Source organism: Leptomonas pyrrhocoris (assembly GCF_001293395.1).
Source record: "Leptomonas pyrrhocoris isolate H10 chromosome Unknown, whole genome shotgun sequence".
Taxonomy (NCBI): domain Eukaryota; phylum Euglenozoa; class Kinetoplastea; order Trypanosomatida; family Trypanosomatidae; genus Leptomonas; species Leptomonas pyrrhocoris.
The window spans coordinates 960,136-975,815 of NW_015438362.1; the positions used below are offsets into that span (position 1 = coordinate 960,136).

At 55.7% G+C, this 15,680-nt stretch overlaps 7 protein-coding genes across 16 annotated transcripts; all 7 read right to left on the reverse strand.

The window, feature by feature from the left end:
• Nucleotides 1–268: 268 nt before the first annotated feature.
• ABB37_03976 (aminopeptidase P1 putativemetallo-peptidase Clan MG Family M24) lies at nt 269–2,959 on the reverse strand (the record flags this gene model as incomplete). 2 transcript variants are annotated; one of them, XM_015801478.1, is made up of 1 exon in its annotated part: nt 269–2,959. In XM_015801478.1, the coding sequence occupies exon 1, from the start codon at nt 2,846–2,848 to the stop codon at nt 269–271; it is 2,580 nt and encodes an 859-aa protein (XP_015660098.1). In that variant the 5' UTR covers nt 2,849–2,959. The 2 variants fall into 2 exon arrangements, with proteins under 2 accessions (XP_015660098.1, XP_015660097.1); XM_015801477.1 differs by having other exon boundaries at nt 269–2,921.
• Nucleotides 2,960–3,394: 435 nt separating this feature from the next.
• Nucleotides 3,395–4,313, reverse strand: ABB37_03977 (putative mitochondrial hypothetical protein; the record flags this gene model as incomplete). 5 transcript variants are annotated; one of them, XM_015801483.1, is made up of 1 exon in its annotated part: nt 3,395–4,313. In XM_015801483.1, exon 1 carries the CDS (start codon nt 4,109–4,111, stop codon nt 3,395–3,397), a length of 717 nt encoding a protein of 238 aa, XP_015660103.1. In that variant the 5' UTR covers nt 4,112–4,313. The 5 variants fall into 5 exon arrangements, with proteins under 5 accessions (XP_015660103.1, XP_015660102.1, XP_015660101.1 ...); XM_015801482.1 differs by having other exon boundaries at nt 3,395–4,275; XM_015801481.1 differs by having other exon boundaries at nt 3,395–4,190.
• A 1,057-nt stretch (nt 4,314–5,370) lies between these two features.
• ABB37_03978 (hypothetical protein) lies at nt 5,371–6,921 on the reverse strand (the record flags this gene model as incomplete). Of its 2 annotated transcripts, none has more annotated exons than XM_015801485.1 (1): nt 5,371–6,921. In XM_015801485.1, exon 1 carries the CDS (start codon nt 6,505–6,507, stop codon nt 5,371–5,373), a length of 1,137 nt encoding a protein of 378 aa, XP_015660105.1. In that variant the 5' UTR covers nt 6,508–6,921. The 2 variants fall into 2 exon arrangements, with proteins under 2 accessions (XP_015660105.1, XP_015660104.1); XM_015801484.1 differs by having other exon boundaries at nt 5,371–6,571.
• Nucleotides 6,922–7,482: 561 nt separating this feature from the next.
• Nucleotides 7,483–8,482, reverse strand: ABB37_03979 (putative G-actin binding protein putativeCAP/Srv2p; the record flags this gene model as incomplete). 3 transcript variants are annotated; one of them, XM_015801488.1, is made up of 1 exon in its annotated part: nt 7,483–8,482. In XM_015801488.1, the coding sequence occupies exon 1, from the start codon at nt 8,314–8,316 to the stop codon at nt 7,483–7,485; it is 834 nt and encodes a 277-aa protein (XP_015660108.1). In that variant the 5' UTR covers nt 8,317–8,482. The 3 variants fall into 3 exon arrangements, with proteins under 3 accessions (XP_015660108.1, XP_015660107.1, XP_015660106.1); XM_015801487.1 differs by having other exon boundaries at nt 7,483–8,479; XM_015801486.1 differs by having other exon boundaries at nt 7,483–8,430.
• A 407-nt stretch (nt 8,483–8,889) lies between these two features.
• Nucleotides 8,890–11,407, reverse strand: ABB37_03980 (putative beta-adaptin; the record flags this gene model as incomplete). 2 transcript variants are annotated; one of them, XM_015801490.1, is made up of 1 exon in its annotated part: nt 8,890–11,407. In XM_015801490.1, the coding sequence occupies exon 1, from the start codon at nt 11,242–11,244 to the stop codon at nt 8,890–8,892; it is 2,355 nt and encodes a 784-aa protein (XP_015660110.1). In that variant the 5' UTR covers nt 11,245–11,407. The 2 variants fall into 2 exon arrangements, with proteins under 2 accessions (XP_015660110.1, XP_015660109.1); XM_015801489.1 differs by having other exon boundaries at nt 8,890–11,397.
• A 355-nt stretch (nt 11,408–11,762) lies between these two features.
• ABB37_03981 (hypothetical protein) lies at nt 11,763–13,522 on the reverse strand (the record flags this gene model as incomplete). The annotated part of the gene is made up of 1 exon (XM_015801491.1): nt 11,763–13,522. Exon 1 carries the CDS (start codon nt 13,500–13,502, stop codon nt 11,763–11,765), a length of 1,740 nt encoding a protein of 579 aa, XP_015660111.1. The 5' UTR covers nt 13,503–13,522.
• A 484-nt stretch (nt 13,523–14,006) lies between these two features.
• Nucleotides 14,007–15,421, reverse strand: ABB37_03982 (hypothetical protein; the record flags this gene model as incomplete). The annotated part of the gene is made up of 1 exon (XM_015801492.1): nt 14,007–15,421. Exon 1 carries the CDS (start codon nt 15,342–15,344, stop codon nt 14,007–14,009), a length of 1,338 nt encoding a protein of 445 aa, XP_015660112.1. The 5' UTR covers nt 15,345–15,421.
• Nucleotides 15,422–15,680: the final 259 nt, after the last annotated feature.

Genomic DNA, 15,680 nt, shown 5'->3' on the forward strand with positions numbered 1-15,680 from the left:
TGGCCTGGTTGAAGCGTAACGCAGGTAATTCAACGCAGACATATTTTCATTTTAATCCGCTGGGACTTCCTCCATAAACTAACAAAAAAAACAAAAACAGGTTTCGCCAGCCTTTGCGACACGCAATAAAACAGGTCCCACAGCGCGCTCCGCGTAGGTAGTACTTTTTTTAAATTATCTTTCCACGTCTGATTCCGTTTCGGTACTGTTATGCTGTCATTGTTTACTTTTCCACGGTCAGTGTGTATTCGAATCTTTTCTTTTTCTCCTAGAGCGACTCTCGCATCAACATTTCGATCCAGTGGCGATCTTTTGGTACGGATGCCGTCAGCACCACCACAGAATACGGATACCACTCCGTGTGAGAAACAGTAGGTACAAGAAGAGATGCCGACGCGTAAGCCGGGCTTGCGACAAATGTCAGCGCCTGGACAGCAGCGATATCGCTCGCTAACGCCGCCACTGCCGGTTTATGCCCGTCCATCGCCAGGCGTTGGGAGAAGAGAAAGCACACAACATTCCACTCGTGTGTGGGCAGCACGGACGCAACGGCACCGGCTTTCCGCAGGGTTTGCACGTGTTGTCGACACAGTTCAACAACGGCTGAAGCGGACTCCAAAGGTGTACGGAAGGACTTCACATCACACACGCGAGCGTCTCCGTAGTAGCGCGCAAAGGCCGCCAGTGCGTGTTGGAGGTAGGTACCTCGACTCCATCGGCCGAGGCAAGAAGTAATCTCTTCACGAGGAGCAGCGTTGCCTTGATCGTTGACAAGGGGAAGAATCAGTACATCGTCCTCCACCTGCATACCGATGCCTCGGTGAAACGCATCGGGCAATTGGGCCGCCGTCATTCCAAATAGACTAGCGCGTGCGAGACTTGGCATGTAAACTCCAGGCTCAACGGTGTGCATCATGCCCCCGGTAAAGATGTGCGGAGCTGGTGCTGCGGTGGTGCCTTGCAGGACTGCCTTCGAAGGAGATGTGATCGGCGACGCTATGCCCCACTCCTCATGAATGTCAAGGCCAAAGAGATGGCCAAAGGTGTGCGCACAGAAGCACGCCCGCACCACTGACATGGGCAGCTGGCGCTCTTGCTCCTCTTCCCCTTCGTCCTCACCTCCGGACACGCGAGGGGCTTCAGAGACAGACATCGACGATACACGTCGGAAGTCAACGCCGAGGGAGCACAGCAACGCACGCGTTTCATCGAGGTGAAGTTTGGCGACGTCACTCATCGCCACGCCAGGGGCAATACGATGCAGCAGCGACCGTTGAATCCGCACAAGCCCGTCGTACAGCTGTGCGTGCTGCGGGCACGGAAACGTCGCGGCGCTAATGGGAAACGTTCGCGTGCAGTCCGTCGGCACGTACTCCACCTCCACCCCGGCGTCGACGCGCACCACGCCTACGTCTGCTGCTGCTGCCACCTCCGCGCAGTTGTCGGTGTAGTGAATGTCAGTGCTGCGCACGCCGCTTGCGATGACAGGGATGTACGCAGACCGTACCCGGGATGCGGCGCCAAAGTGCGCACTGCAGTCGCACACACAGCGCTGGAAGGCGCAGTGCAGATCGTGCTCTGCGGCCGTCGTGGCAGAGCGGCGCATGAGGTGCACAAACGCGTGCTCGGTGGCGCGTGCGCTGCGGAGATGCTGTCGCACCTGCGAGGGACTTTTCAGCAGTCGATAGGACCACCCGTAGGCGTCGAAGCGGCGTATTGGCAGGCGTACTTCACCCCGCATTGTACGGGTAGGCGAGTCGGAGGTCCACTTGCCCGATGCAGATGCCGCAATGAAAATTTGCGCTTCGGCGGAGGCGGTGGATGGTGCTGGATGATGTGACACCAGACCTGGCGTATACGCCGCCGCCGTCTTGTAATGGAACGTCGCAGAGTCCCAGGGCGGCTGTGGTGTGCCGTCGAAGAAGAGGCGCGGAAGATGCACGGTGATCGCAGTAGAGTGCAGGGTGTGAAAAAACGCCTCTAAAGGGTGGTGGAACGTGTGTTGTGACTTTTCCGGGCGCGCTTGCAAGGATTTCACTTCCTCGCATTGTGGTTGTTGACGGGACCGCGGCGGCAAACGGTAGCGCCGCCCGTCCCACCGCAGCTGCTGAGGGTAGGCGGCAAATATTTGCGGCATGATGCGCAGCAGATCACCGCGATCACGCGCAACGCGTTCCTCAGCAGTTGGATTGAATGATGCGCAGTTTGAATAGGCTCGCTCGGCTTCGGCCCATTTTATTATTTGCTGGGTTGCCATCTGCGTAATTAGACGGCACACCGCGTCACAGATGGTGCCCACGTCGTTCGTAATCACGGCAGACGTGGAGCCGATGCATCCAACTTCTTTTGTCTGCGTGTGTGCACGCAACCTCGCTTCGTACGAGGTTCGTGGCGTTGTCTCTGCGGCCCATACCACCGTTGCCGGGTCTACCGTTACAGGAGGAGCGCACAGGATCGTGTGAGTGAAGTTGTCCGCGCCTCTCGCAAACACCGCCATCGTCGCTCGCACGTCCGCTGTAAGGGTGGACGACGAAGGCTCGAGTTGCCGGCGCAACGGCGTGTGCAACCCGAACAGGTGATACCACAACGAATCCTGCCGGTGCGGGCACAGAATGTCGTGGCTGTAGCTGACCTCGTCGGCTGCGGGGAGCAACGCGATACTGTGCGGTGGAAGGTGCCGAAGAAAGCACTGACGCCGCTCCGCGTACTCCTCGAGTGTCGTTTCCTCGCGCTGTGATGCATGACTATTGCAACGGCGTTGACAGGTCAGCTGCAGAGCTGCCGGCACAGCAGCGGGGCATCGATGCCCTGGAAGCATCGCGGCGCTACGCGACACTCGCCGGAACATTGAAAGGACATTCGTGCTTCGTTTGTGCGTCCACTTTTTTTTTGTTCTGTTTGCTTCCAGAGTTTCTTCACACTGGAGAGTGACGGAAAAGTAGTGCGTATTTCGACGTACTCGCGAGAAACACAAAAACATAGAGAGAAAGCAGAGGAGGAAACACAGAATCACCGGAGCCGGTTGGACACCGCCGCGGGAGTATTCAGCGACAATAAATTGTTGGTACGACAGCGGCACCTTGTCGAGTTTCTCTACTTCATCTCTTCAGCGCGCAGGGAGGCGGGAGGATGCACATTAGTCGTCTTAAAGACGCACAAGGAAACTGCCCTTTACATTCATAGACCACTTTTTCTTTTCTTCTCTGGGGTATGCGATAGAAACAGAAAGGGAAAGAGAAGCACATACAGAGACAAAACACATACGTGGCATTACAGTTGAACCATCGTCACCTTTTCACATAGACCGACACAAAAGACGTTCACGCGCGCGTTGTTGTACATCAAGGTAAAGCAAATACTCGTTTCAGAGAGAGCGACGAAGAACAAAAAATCCCTATGCAATCTTCTGCTTCACGTAGAACTTCTCTAAGTACCTCTCTGACCAAAGACTGACGCCGACGGCAATGACGATGTTCAACACCACGCTCAACAGACACAGGTTGAAAGCCGACCTTGTCGTGTGATCAAAGAAGTAGCGACGCGTTTCGTACATGCGCAGCTCATCCACTGTCGTCTCGAGAGAGAGGTTAAGCATTTGCAGCCGATCCGCGTAGTCCTGCACCTCCGGCGGCTTATCCACCACGAACGCGTCGTCCTCCAGTGTCGGCGGCTCGACGACGTCGTTTACGGCGCTAAAAGACATCTCAAACCGCATGGCCGGCTTCATGAGCGGGAGCAGGAAACACATTTTGTACGTTCCAGTCTGCTCCGCTTTGAATAATATTTGCGTGTTGTCACCGAAGGTGTCGACGAACTCGTTGAGGGGGATTTCGCGACCACGCTTGCCGGGCTCCGCGCTTGGCGCGTACAACTTCGTGCGAACAGTGGCGAGTCGAACGTCGATGCAGCGGTGCTGGAACGCCACTGTCACGGGGTCCTCTTGTGGGTCGCGATAGGCATTGTAGTTCAAGCACAGCTCTCGGCCCGGAAGCAGCTTCACGTACACACCGGAAAACAGAAAGTACGAGGACCCGGCGGAAGCTGTGCCGGTGGCGAGCGCCAAAAGCGCTACCAGCACGAGTGCGAGTTGCTTTGTGAAGGGGATCATCATCGTCAATACGATGGAAAACGAAGACCGACGAAAGGGAGAGAGAATTCACTGATGTTTGGGGGGCTTTCTTTTTTAAAACTCGGGTGCCGCGATTGCGTCGTCACAGCCGGTGATAATTGAAGCCGCAGAAGTGTAGAGAACGTGGCGAGAGCGTTGCCCAAGTCCGCAAAGCACAGACCCACAGAGACACACAGAGACACACTCAAAATAATAAATGAAGAGGGAAGAGAGAGAGAAGAAAAAAAAACGTAGTAAATGCAATACACCGGTGAAGGCACATACCGAACCCCGCGGGGTGCGCGTCAACTCCTCAACAAACAGGGCGATTCGGAAGAACCACAGCTGCTACTGCACTGCCCTTTTCGCTGGCCCTAGTAGCGACTCTTTTCCAAATAGGAGTGTGCTATATGTGTCTGCTTTTTTGCTGAGTGAAGAAAAGAAGAGAGAACACCGCATTCTCAATTGCTGTTGCTTGTAGGTGGACGTCGCATGTTGCCAGTTGGGCCTTTTAGAAGTACTCCTTTTTCTTTAAGGTAAATGAAACCCGTGTGCGCTTCTTCAATTAAGCGCAGTAGAAAACCACCTCAAAGTCGAGCGTGGCTCTTGTCAAGCTCCTTGTCAAGTACAAGAACACCTTTCCAAACACGGAAGCACGTCCTCCATTTCAGCCAAAAACGGCCTACCAAGTCCCGCAGCGAATCCCGCCACCTCTTCGCTCCACCATTCACATGCCTCCAAACGAAGCATGACCGCAGCTGCTATTTAATATGTGAGTGACGAACGGAAAAGGAATAAGATCAGGGAATCCCCGTTGGCTTCCGCTCTCCCACGTCGCAAGTCTCCCTGTGTTGCACGACAGTAAAAACGAGGGGCAAAGAAAAGGGCATGCGGAGAAACAACAAAACAAAAAACGCCTTCTGCAGCGCGTAGAAACCGAGGCGAGAGAACGTAGCAGCTCACGCCGACCAAAGCAAACAAAAGGATAGAAGTGTCGAAAAGGTATAAACAAATGTGAAATGACGTGTATTCTAGATAAAAAAAAAGAAGAAGAGTGAAAAGCAAACGAGAGGAAATGGTGTAGTATGCGTGGTGGTGTAATTGAGTTTATACACGCTTCATGCGTGGAACAAGAATAGCCAAAAAGCGACGCCTCGTCACCCATCGCAAAGAAGAGGCGTTTTTTTTTATTGTTAGGAGCTCCACAACGGGCGGAGCGTTCTACGAGCTGCAACTTGTAAGCACCTTCATGTTCATTACGATTACCACCAGCGTGCAAACGCTTGTGCAAGACGATCCGCTGTGGTGCTACCGGTTTCCTCCTGCGCCTTCCGCTGCTGTTGGATGCGTGCCGCGAGGGAATTATTCTGAGGGTCTCGGTAGACCATGACGGAGCGGAACAAACTTGACGCAAAGTTCTTCGCCGTCTGCACATAGGTCGGCCGCTTCGCCCCCTCGTCGAAGAAGAAGCTGTTATTGAGACTCTGATTACCACCATCGCCGGCCTGGTAGCGCATCCTCTCCGCGCTTGCGAGGATATTTTCATAGCCTGCCTCCGCCAGCAGATTTTGCAGTGGAGCCTGCGCGAAGGCGGAGAGAAACACGCGGACCTGATGGGCGCTGGCCGTTACCGTGTAGGAAATGACGCCGCGCGTTGTCTGCAGAATTTCTTCGATCTCTGAAATGTCCGTCATGGCATCCAGCGCGGGGATCTCCAGCACGATGGAGAGCGGGCAGTCCTTCCCAACCCCTCGAATCACCTCGGAGGGTCGCACCTGCTCCTCCGCCACGCGCCGCGTCGGCCGCGAGCTGCAACTCGCCGTCTCAAATCCCGTACCGTTGGACACGATGGACAGCTGGTCCGCGTCTACAGGGATTTCTCCGGCCCTTCCGCCGCCGGGGGTCATCCCCACAATCGTGTCGTACTCGCCTACAGCGTTTGACAGGTCCTTCAGGTCGCTCGAGGTCCCCGTTCGCGGGTGGGCGACGGCTTGAAGGCGCGACGTGCCCATTGGACCCGCCCCGGTTTCTTGCTCCGCGCGGCGGGCCACCACCTTCTCCCGCGGATCGCCGTCGGCGAAGGTGGAGGCGAGGAGGTCTAACGTATTACTAGACAGCTCGCACAGCTCCGGGTCGTCGTATTGCGCGGCGTCGTAAATCTCCACCACGCCGTCGACCAACTCGCGGTCGCTGCCAAGCAGCTCTAAGTTCTCCGGGTGCTCCGCCAGTAGGTAGACGGCCTCCAACGACAGCTTGCGGATCTCGCGGTCTTTGCTGCGGAGGAAGCGAGAGAGGGTCGGGAGAGTGTTGCGCTGCGCCACCGCCGGCCGCGCGTCGTAGTTCTGCAGCAGCGCGTGAAAACGGCGGACGAGGGATAGCTCCGTGTTGAGGGTCGCCATCGTTCCGCCCGCAGTCTGAGGTACGTGTGGCTAGTAAAAAGAGTTTTGACCGTGCTTGTGCGCCTGTGTGTGTGGTGGGTGTGTGCGTTTGCAAGTTCCCAGAGAGTTGGTTGTAAGAAAAACGATGTTCGATGAAAACACGAGAGAGAACGGAGAAGAGAGGTGAAAAAAAAAAACACATATATATATGCTATAATCGATCTGTGAAAATGGCAAGACTGTTGGTGCACAAGCAAGAAGGCAAACGCTGTCAATATCGAAAAACAAAGAAGAAGAACCTCCAAAAATCAATGTTTCACCTGCAGCGCTACGGAGGCGCTCGAACACGGAACCAAGCACTGACGCTCTTCGCGTAGAGAGAGGATCTACGATATCGGTGTGCACCAGATTCAGAACGACTTGTAGTCGCCGAGCTAAGAGTAGGTGTAATAGAGTCAACAAGGAGGATACGAGGTGAAAGCGGATAAAGGAAGCAAGGTTCATTGTAACTAGGAAAAACAATTATGCCACCATTTATAGCCGCACTAACGGCATAGAAAATTTTTGACATCTAAAGAGTACTACTGGAGCCGTTTTTCGAGTGTCTAAAAAAGGAGGGGGGTCAACTGCAATCACAGTGGCATTTCGTTGATGGAATGATAAGCGTTTCCCTTGCATCGTTAGCTCACCCCGAATGTTCAACAACACAGCTAGGAGAAACGATCGTAGGAGAGGTAAGCTCACACTGCCTTTCGTCATTTCGTTGTGATCTTGGCGTAGAAGACGAGGACGACGGCAAGGCGATTCCACCACATACGTCACACAGGTAAAACAGCGAGTCTTATCGGTCTCATTTGTCTTTTCACACAGACACACACACCGAGTACAGCAATCCACAACGAAACAAGAAAAAAGAAAAAAGAAAAGAAGAAACAGCGAAGCACGGTAAATACGCATCGGCACACAGCGCGGAAAAGCTTCGCCGTTGTTGTTTTGTTAGAACGATTCGATCGGTTTGGTCTCCACCTTGAAGCCCCCTTTGCCATCCGGCACGATGCGGGACACAAACTGCTCCGCGACGGCCCGCTCCACGACGTCGTCGGGGTCCTTCTCGGACGGAAAGAGCACATTCACGGTGGAGCTGCACGCCGTGACGATTTCAGTTCTGCGCGCCTCCTCTTTGTCCTGAAGGTAAACGTTGATGTTGGACGAGCGCTCCACCGCCACCGTCGGGGCCGCCTGCGTCACCTGCACATCGCAGTCCGCGCAGTTCAGCACCTCTAACGAGGCAACAACGGTCTGCACCACCACCTGCACTTTGGTGCAGTTCACGACGCTGACGGAGTTCACCTTGTTTGTCAGCGTGATGTAGACATGGTTGCAGCTCTCAATGCGGACGGCGTGGCGCATCTCCACCTTGTCGAGTTCCAGCCTCAGCTGCTTCTCGGCGGTGCCGGCTTGGTGCCGCACCGTCCACCGCTTGTCGCCCTCTAGCTCCAATACGGGCTCTTGCGCCGGTTTCTCGTGCGCGGTCTTCATCGCGTCTTCGCTGCGCTGCGCCGCCCGCCGTGCTTCGGCCGCGGCTTTCTTCCTTTCCAGCTCACTCATGTCGATTTCACCGTGTTGGATGTTTTTCTTGTAGATCTTTTCGTCGTCCGTGACGTGGCGCAGGCGAGAGGTGATGTTGTCGCCACCGTCGCGTATTTCGGCGAACATCGCAGCCGCCGCACCGCCAACGCCGCCATCGACGTTCGCCGCGGACCCATCGTCGACTCTTTGCGGCGGCGGTGGTGGCGGCGGAGGAGGGGGAGGGGGAGGTGGTGCAGTCATTTTTGTTGTTGTGGTATGCTTTTGCAACGGAAATTAATCTCAAAGGCGCGTTGTCAATAAATAGTTGCAGTACAAAAAGAGGGGAACACTTATTCGTTCTTGTTCTGTGTGCGCTTTGGCGTGCGGGGCGGTGTCCAAGTGAGCTCTCGAAAACCCGATATTCTACTTTTACGCAGAGTTGAAAGCGGAAGGTTGAAGAAAGAAATGAGGGAAGGAGAAAGAGTGAGATGCAGCAAGCTTGCAAGAAAAGAAAAGAAACAAACAAAGGAGACTGGTTAAACCTTGCTTCCGACAACAACACAACGCTCTGTTTTCTTTTATTATTTACAGAGAAGTGGAACCGCCCTCTCAGTTGTGTTGCAGACCCCGTTCCCTACTGTTGCACGCGAGTCCGTTTTCTTCAGATACGTGCTTCTCTTCTTTTTTAAACACGCCTTGTCCGGTAGGTACCAACGTGCAGCACAAAAAGCAGGGGAACAGGTTTTCAAGCGAAGTACGCATTTATAGACGTATGCGGTGAAGGTAAAGCGGCTCTGCTGCGACGTGGCAAACAACCCATTACAGCGGTTGCAGCTACTCCACTGCGTCGAAAGCGCAGCGTAGAAGTGCTTCAAACGCTACCACCGTGGGTGAAGACGAAGGCGCATCCGCCTTCACAGTCACCCGGACGGCCCCGGTGAGGGTGACGAAGGCCTCTATAAAGAACCAGCAGCGTGTCGGCGCTGTGGCCTCCGCGTACAGAAAGAGCTTCTGTGCACCGTCTTGCACCCCTGAAGCCAAGACGAAGATGTCGTGGTCCTCCAGAGCAGCCTCAACAGCGTCAACGGAGGGCATCCCGCTGGTCTGCAGCGTGACCGAAAAAGTCGCGGCGACGTCCAACTGACTCCATTGCTGCTGAAAGACCGACGCGTCCAGCTGGGCATCCGAGGAGAGACACAGCGGGGCGGCTCGCGCGGCGTCGTCGCTGCCGAAAAGTTGATCCATGCCGGCAGCCGACGCGTCCCCGATGAACAACGCACGTGTGTTCGCGCCGTTGCCATCAACATCATTGGGATTGTACATTTCCAGCTGTTTTCCCTCCCTTCTTTCCTCCTCCACCTCTTGTTCCTCTTCCTCCTCTTCATCTCCAGCACTTGCTTTATCGTCTACGATAAACGTTTCCTGCGGCACACCGTAAACAACGGACAACGTATCAAACTCCGCCATCAGCCGGTCCAGCAGGTTCGCGTCGACGTCCTCCGCAAACGCGCGAATTGGCGCCTTCGCCGCACAAATCACGCGTGCCGCCACCGCCACATCGGTGCGCAACAGACGGAAGTAAAGGAGCGCCTTGTCCAGCACATCAGCACTTGTGAATTCGTTCAGAAGGGCATGAAAGACGCGGCCGAGGCACCGCTGCATCTCGGGTGGTCGCTTGAAGAACAACGTTGCGGCGGAGGTGAGAAGCTGCAGACGCAGCGCCGCCGGCTCCTTCAGCACGCTGTCGCTAAAAATCTCAAGGATGTACGGCGCCTCCGCAACGTACTCACCGAACTCGCCCAGCAGCCAGAGAAACGACAGACGGCTTTCGTCGTCGGTGAACGGGGAGGCCTTGTAGCACTGCACTATCGTCTGCAGCAGCGGGCGGACCTTATCGAGCTGGACATGTTGCCGCAGCACGTCCGCCAGCACACTCAGTGTTGCCCCGCGCACGTCCTCGAGGCCCAACGTGATGAAGTCAGTGAACAACGCAAGAACCGAGCCGAGGGCGTCGGGAAGCCTCAGGGTAACGCGACCCATGGTCGCAATGGCGGTGCGGGCCACGGTCGCGTTGCGGTCCTCGGAGTAGGCGACCAGCTCGTCTAATACTGCCTTCACGGACGCGGCGGTGACCGTGGAGGCGAGGATGTCCATCTTGACGCACTTGTTCGACGACGGCTCGTTCACAGTGCAATAAAATGCGCGGATGTCCTCGTCAAAGAGCCGCGGGTCGCGCTGCACTAGCAGTTTAACGTGACACAGCGCCGCGTACGCCGTCTCCGTGACGTGGCTGGTGGCGATGACGAGCAGCGGCTCGCGAAGCCGTTGGAACACTTTTCGCTGAACCGCCGGCGCGTTTTGCGTGAGGTGGAAGAACGCACAACTGCAGGCGATCACAACGCCGGTGTTGTTCGATTCGAGACGCTCGTCCAGCAGATTCATCATGTCAAACATCTCGTCCTCGCTGCTCGGAGTGTACTGGAGGCAGAGCCGAATCACTTGGATCTGCTGCCACTCATTCAGCACGCGCAGACGATTTAAAAGCTGATACAAGAGGGACTTGCTGACAATGAAGGGTGGGTGCAGCTCAGCCGCCAACTCCTTTATGGACTCCAGTCGCGTCACCTCCAGCAGTACGTCGAGCGCGTTCGAGCTCACTTGCACATCCGGGTCGGACAACATGCGGAGGGCGTGCTCAAAGTACTGGTGCTCGTAGAAGTCCTCGACGGATCGGTGGTACTGTCGGAGCAGGCAGCACACGGCCGTTTTGCGGACATACGCGGAGGAGTCACTCAGCCCCTTTTCCACCAGTGGGACCAAGTACTCGAGGAGGTTCGGGACGTGCATGGCGGCCAACGTGCGCAGCGCCACGCCGCGCACCACCGGACTCTGGTCGCTGCACTCTTTCACCAACGCATTGATGGCCAGCACGGCGAGGTCTTCCTTGCCTTTTGACTGCGTGATGAGGTACAGATAGATGAGCTTCTTGCACACCACATCGCTCGTGAAGCAGGACATGATCACATCGGGAAAGAGCGCAGAGGTGTCGATGCCGCTCGTCATCATCGCGACGACTTTGCGCAGAGCCGCCCGCTTTGTCGGTGCATCGCCGGGTTTTGGCGGCTCGCGCAGGCAGGCACGAATATCATCGATCTCGCCGCCTTTCTTTGTTGCTGGCGATTGACTCATTGAGAAGCGCAGTTGATGTTGTGTTTCGGGTGTACTGCTTCTATTCTCGTTGTTGGAGTGACCTGACTTAATCGCTTGTAGACGATAGTACACGACGACCCTGCTCGACCTCGCCGTGCTTTGTCTGTCGCAAAAAGGCAACCGAGCAGCAGCTTTCCGTCCCTTTCCATGGTGGGTTTTCGCAGGTGATCAATGAGAAAAGAAAAAGAAGAGAAGGATACGGAAAGAAGGTGAGCATCAGTCGACCTAGAAGATGCTTTTCTACAAGCATAGAATACCTTTTCTTAGCCTTCCGTTCTAATGATACCTGCATAGAACACGCAGCTGAACATTCAAAGCGCCAAAATAATAAAAAAAAAGATGTTGATTCCTTTCGCTTACGTGTTGTTAACCTTCAGTTGAGGATTCATCTTCAGCATCTGTGAGTGCTTTCAGTTAAACAGGCAGAATAACACACAACAACAAGAGAGCGTGCCTTGTCGGTTCAAGTCTTTTCTCCCCCTTACTCCGACGGAGCGTCAATCGGTGCGCTTTGCCTTGATGAGGTCGGCCGTAACGTGATCATAGAACGCCACGCGCTCCGACGGCACCTTGCTGTCCTCCCCGCCATCGACAACGACGCCTTTGCCGGACAGCGTGCAGCTCCAGGCGAACACCGCAGACAGCACCGGCTGTGGAAGCTCCATCTCCTCTGTGAGCTTCGCCGCGCGCAGGAGTTGATGGGCCACAAAGAGCACGTACTCTTGTGCTTCCTCCTGAACCCGATGGGAGGTGCTGGAAGAAAGAACAGAACGGCCACTGCCGGGGCAACGCAGCGCCGCCGCGAGCTCCATCACGGCAGTCACAGCGATCCAATCGGACAGGAAGGAGATCACATCGCTGCGACGGTAGACCGTCATGGCAGCAGCGGTGAGCGCCTCCAGCAATAAAAACAGCGGGCTGTGCAGTTGGACTACCAACGACTGCAGCTCCACGTGCGACTGAAGCGTCCGCACCACGTTGACTTCTGCACTTTCGTCGTCGCCCTCCACACGCAGTTTGGGAAGTTGCGCCTCCACCGCTTCCGCGTTTGCGGTGCCTGCCGTGCGTTGCGTGCGCTTCTTGATGCCCTTCATGATGCGATGAAAAGAACTCGCTGCAGTAGCGGGGTTGTAGAGCGACGCACGTAGGGTCTTGGTGACAGCCTTCATGGACGGCTGCTGCGAATGGCCAAAGCGGTGCAGCGCGATGAGCAGCGTGATGAGCTCCTCGGAGGAGTAGAGAGGCAGCTGCCGATACAGCAACCCGCGCCGCGCTCGAGAGCCGTCGGTGGAGGCCGCCGCTGTGGTGACCAATTCTAAAACGGCCTCCTCTACAAGTCCCAATGAGGACATCGTGAAGAGTAACGCTGGCAGAGGCAGGTACACCACTGGTTTGCTCAATTGATCGCCCCGGTCGCGGCTGCGGCAATTATCCGTGTTGTTTTTTGCCTGTTCGGCGGACGTCGGATTGCGTGAGTTGGTGCCAGGTGCATCCGCGGTTGACTTCTGCGCCAACGCGTAGGCGAACAACTGCCGGTGCACCTCTGTCATGAGTTGCACCAGCAGCTGGCCGTCATCAGCGTCGACAGAATCGTATAATTGAAGAAACACGATCAGGTCCGCGAGACGAAACGCCTGCACCCCCTCGTCTTTCGCCGTTGGTAGAGCAGACGGATCCGCTGTGACAGGCGCTGTGGTGGAAGGGACCAGTCGAAAACGTGGGGCGGCGGCACCGCTGGCTCTCGTGGCGGCCGACGATACAGCGGGAGGCAGGTAGTGGCGCAACGGGCCGAAGACGTCGCGCCGTGCCGTGAACTCCACGTAGTTGCGCATCGCTTCAGCCGTTATTGTCGTCGGAGATGATGACGACACAACAGAAGAAGGCTGGGAAAGCTGCGTCAGCAGTTGTTGAGCTTGTTGCACGAGCTGGAGTACAGGCGTCGTAGAGGTTGCTGAGGCAGCAGCGTTCACATCGATAGAGAACGCCGGTACTGCGGGTGCTGCTGCCAACTGCTGACGAGTTTTACGGCTCAGGGGTGTGTGTAGTGAAGGACGAGTTCGAACTTGCGTTGCTTCCGACCTCCGCTCTTTCACTGGTGTCGGATAAGTAGCCGTAGAAGAGAGACTTGTGGATTCTATTGTGCGCGTGCGTCGTGGTCCGATGTGGCGAGCGGCATTACGATTCTGTCCACGGAAGTATTTCGGTGTCCAAAGCCGCGCAAGGGAGCGTGTGAGCATTTGCGTCTGCGAAGCTGCACTGTTTCATGTGCATAGAGAGAATCGAAGTGGAGAAGGGACGAGAGAGAGAGAGGGAAAGTGAGAGAAACAGAAAAAAGAAGACACCTTTTCACACAACTGCTTACGAGAAGATCAGAAAGAGACATCCCCCCAAAAAGACTGACCATTTCCACCTTCTCTCGCAGTCTCTGCTGCCAACCAGCAGTAACCACAAACACACAGCAGTAACCACACACACACGAACCCGTCATCATGCGCGTTCAACGGTTGTGGAAGTCACACCCACTGCGTGCGAACGAGTCTCGGCGACGAAACAGCTGAAACAGAACATTATCCCTCTTCCCATTGTCGGAGAATTAGCAAACCAAGAATTGAATTACTCGAAAAAAGAAAACTCCTCAAAAGAAAAAATAATAATTACTTTAGTTTTCGATTCACACAGCAAGTTAAACCAAAATGGGAGGCGCATTACTCCAAGGAAAACAGACTCCCCCGTGCGCACCGTTACGCCAGCTGTTTCTCGTTTTCGTAGAGGTGATGGCTGAGGAAAATGCGGTCCACGTCGCACAACAGGATCGTTTTCAGCTCCGTGGTGCCGGCCATCTTCATCACAATCGTGTCATTCCCCTTCTTTTTCTTTGGCACCATCGGAAACACGATGTTCCCCTGCGCGTTGCGCGGCTTCCTCTCATTCCTTTTCTTTGCCAGCCGCTTCGCCGTCGCGAGCACCAGCTCCACCGTGCCCGCCTTGTTCGTCAGGAAGGTCTTCACAAGACCCCAAACACCGCGGTTCCAGCGAACGTTTATGTCGAGGAGGTGTTTGCGTTCGTACGAACAGAAGGCACTCGGTACGTCAATGCTCTGCAGGTCACCTGTTACCATGCGGCTATCCAGGAAGTAGATGACGTCCCACGTGCGCATCACGTCCACCACCGTTGCCACCTGGCACTGTTGATCCTCCGTGAGAAAAAAAGAACCGGCTGTCCCCGCCGGCGCGGCGCGCGGGGCACGGGTGTGCGCTCGCACAAGAGGAGCCCACGACCACCACGAGGACGGCGTGACCACGTCGTTGAGTGCGTCAAGGTCGATGTTGCCGTGCAGGACTTGCTGCGCAAAGGCGCCAAACGTATCGAGAGTAAACACGTACTTCTTCGCCTTCACCGTAGCAGGGTCCAGCTTCACGCGCGGGTTTGTAAAGACGACAACGGGCACCACACACTTGCCACAGACCTTGTGGATCGCCTTGTCGGAGTACCACGTTCCTCGACCGTTTTGTTTGCTCTTGTCGTGTCCAAATATCACAGCATCGGTCTGCACAACACTCGAATCGGGAAGCTCCACACGGCGTGCGTTCTCGATGTAGCGCCGCAGTGCCGCTGCCTTCTCCACGTTGTCCTCCTGCACATCCTCAAACTGCAGCGTGTCCATCGTTTTGCGGTTCCGGCACTGATACCAGCTCGAGCCGTGGCTCCACACGTATCCCTGCCAGTTCTTCACTTCAACCACCAGGATGATGGGCCCCACAGCGACGACGTCGATCTCGCGGTTGTGGCCGACGCGCGCGACCGCCACGCGTCGGCGCAGAAAGACTTCGCTCCACCCCGCCTTGCGCAGCACCTCCTCCACGTTTTCTTCGGCCTGCATAGACTTGAGAAAGCCCTGTTGCTCGTTTGTGAGGGTGTCCTCACGGCGAAGATTCGAGCGGGCCTGAGTGCGCAGGGCATCACGGTACATATTGCGACTGAGGGCTACGGCGACGACGACGAGCGCGACGGTGGTGAGGGCGAGGAGGACGTACACCGTGCCGTCCAGCAGCGAGAGGAGCGTACGCATTGCTGACATTTTGCCGGCCTTGATTCTTTTTTTTCTTTGGAGAGAGAGATTAGCTGTTGGTGCCACCACTGAGGCGAACTCCGTACTGCGAGGGCGAGTGTGACGGAATGCGAGAAAGAAACGTTGCAGGGCGCCCAACGGGTGGGGGGGGGGGGAATGACAAAGAGAGTAAGAAAAATGCATCGGAAAAAAAGGCGATTGTGAGTTTGGTCTAAGTGCAGCTGACGTCACATCTCTCCCTTATCAACACATCGTAGCGGCCTATTGACCGAGAGAGGCAAGTGGGTGTTGGGGTGGTTTTCGTAGGCAAAGAGATCGAAAAAGAAAACGCAGTAGGGAGCCCGC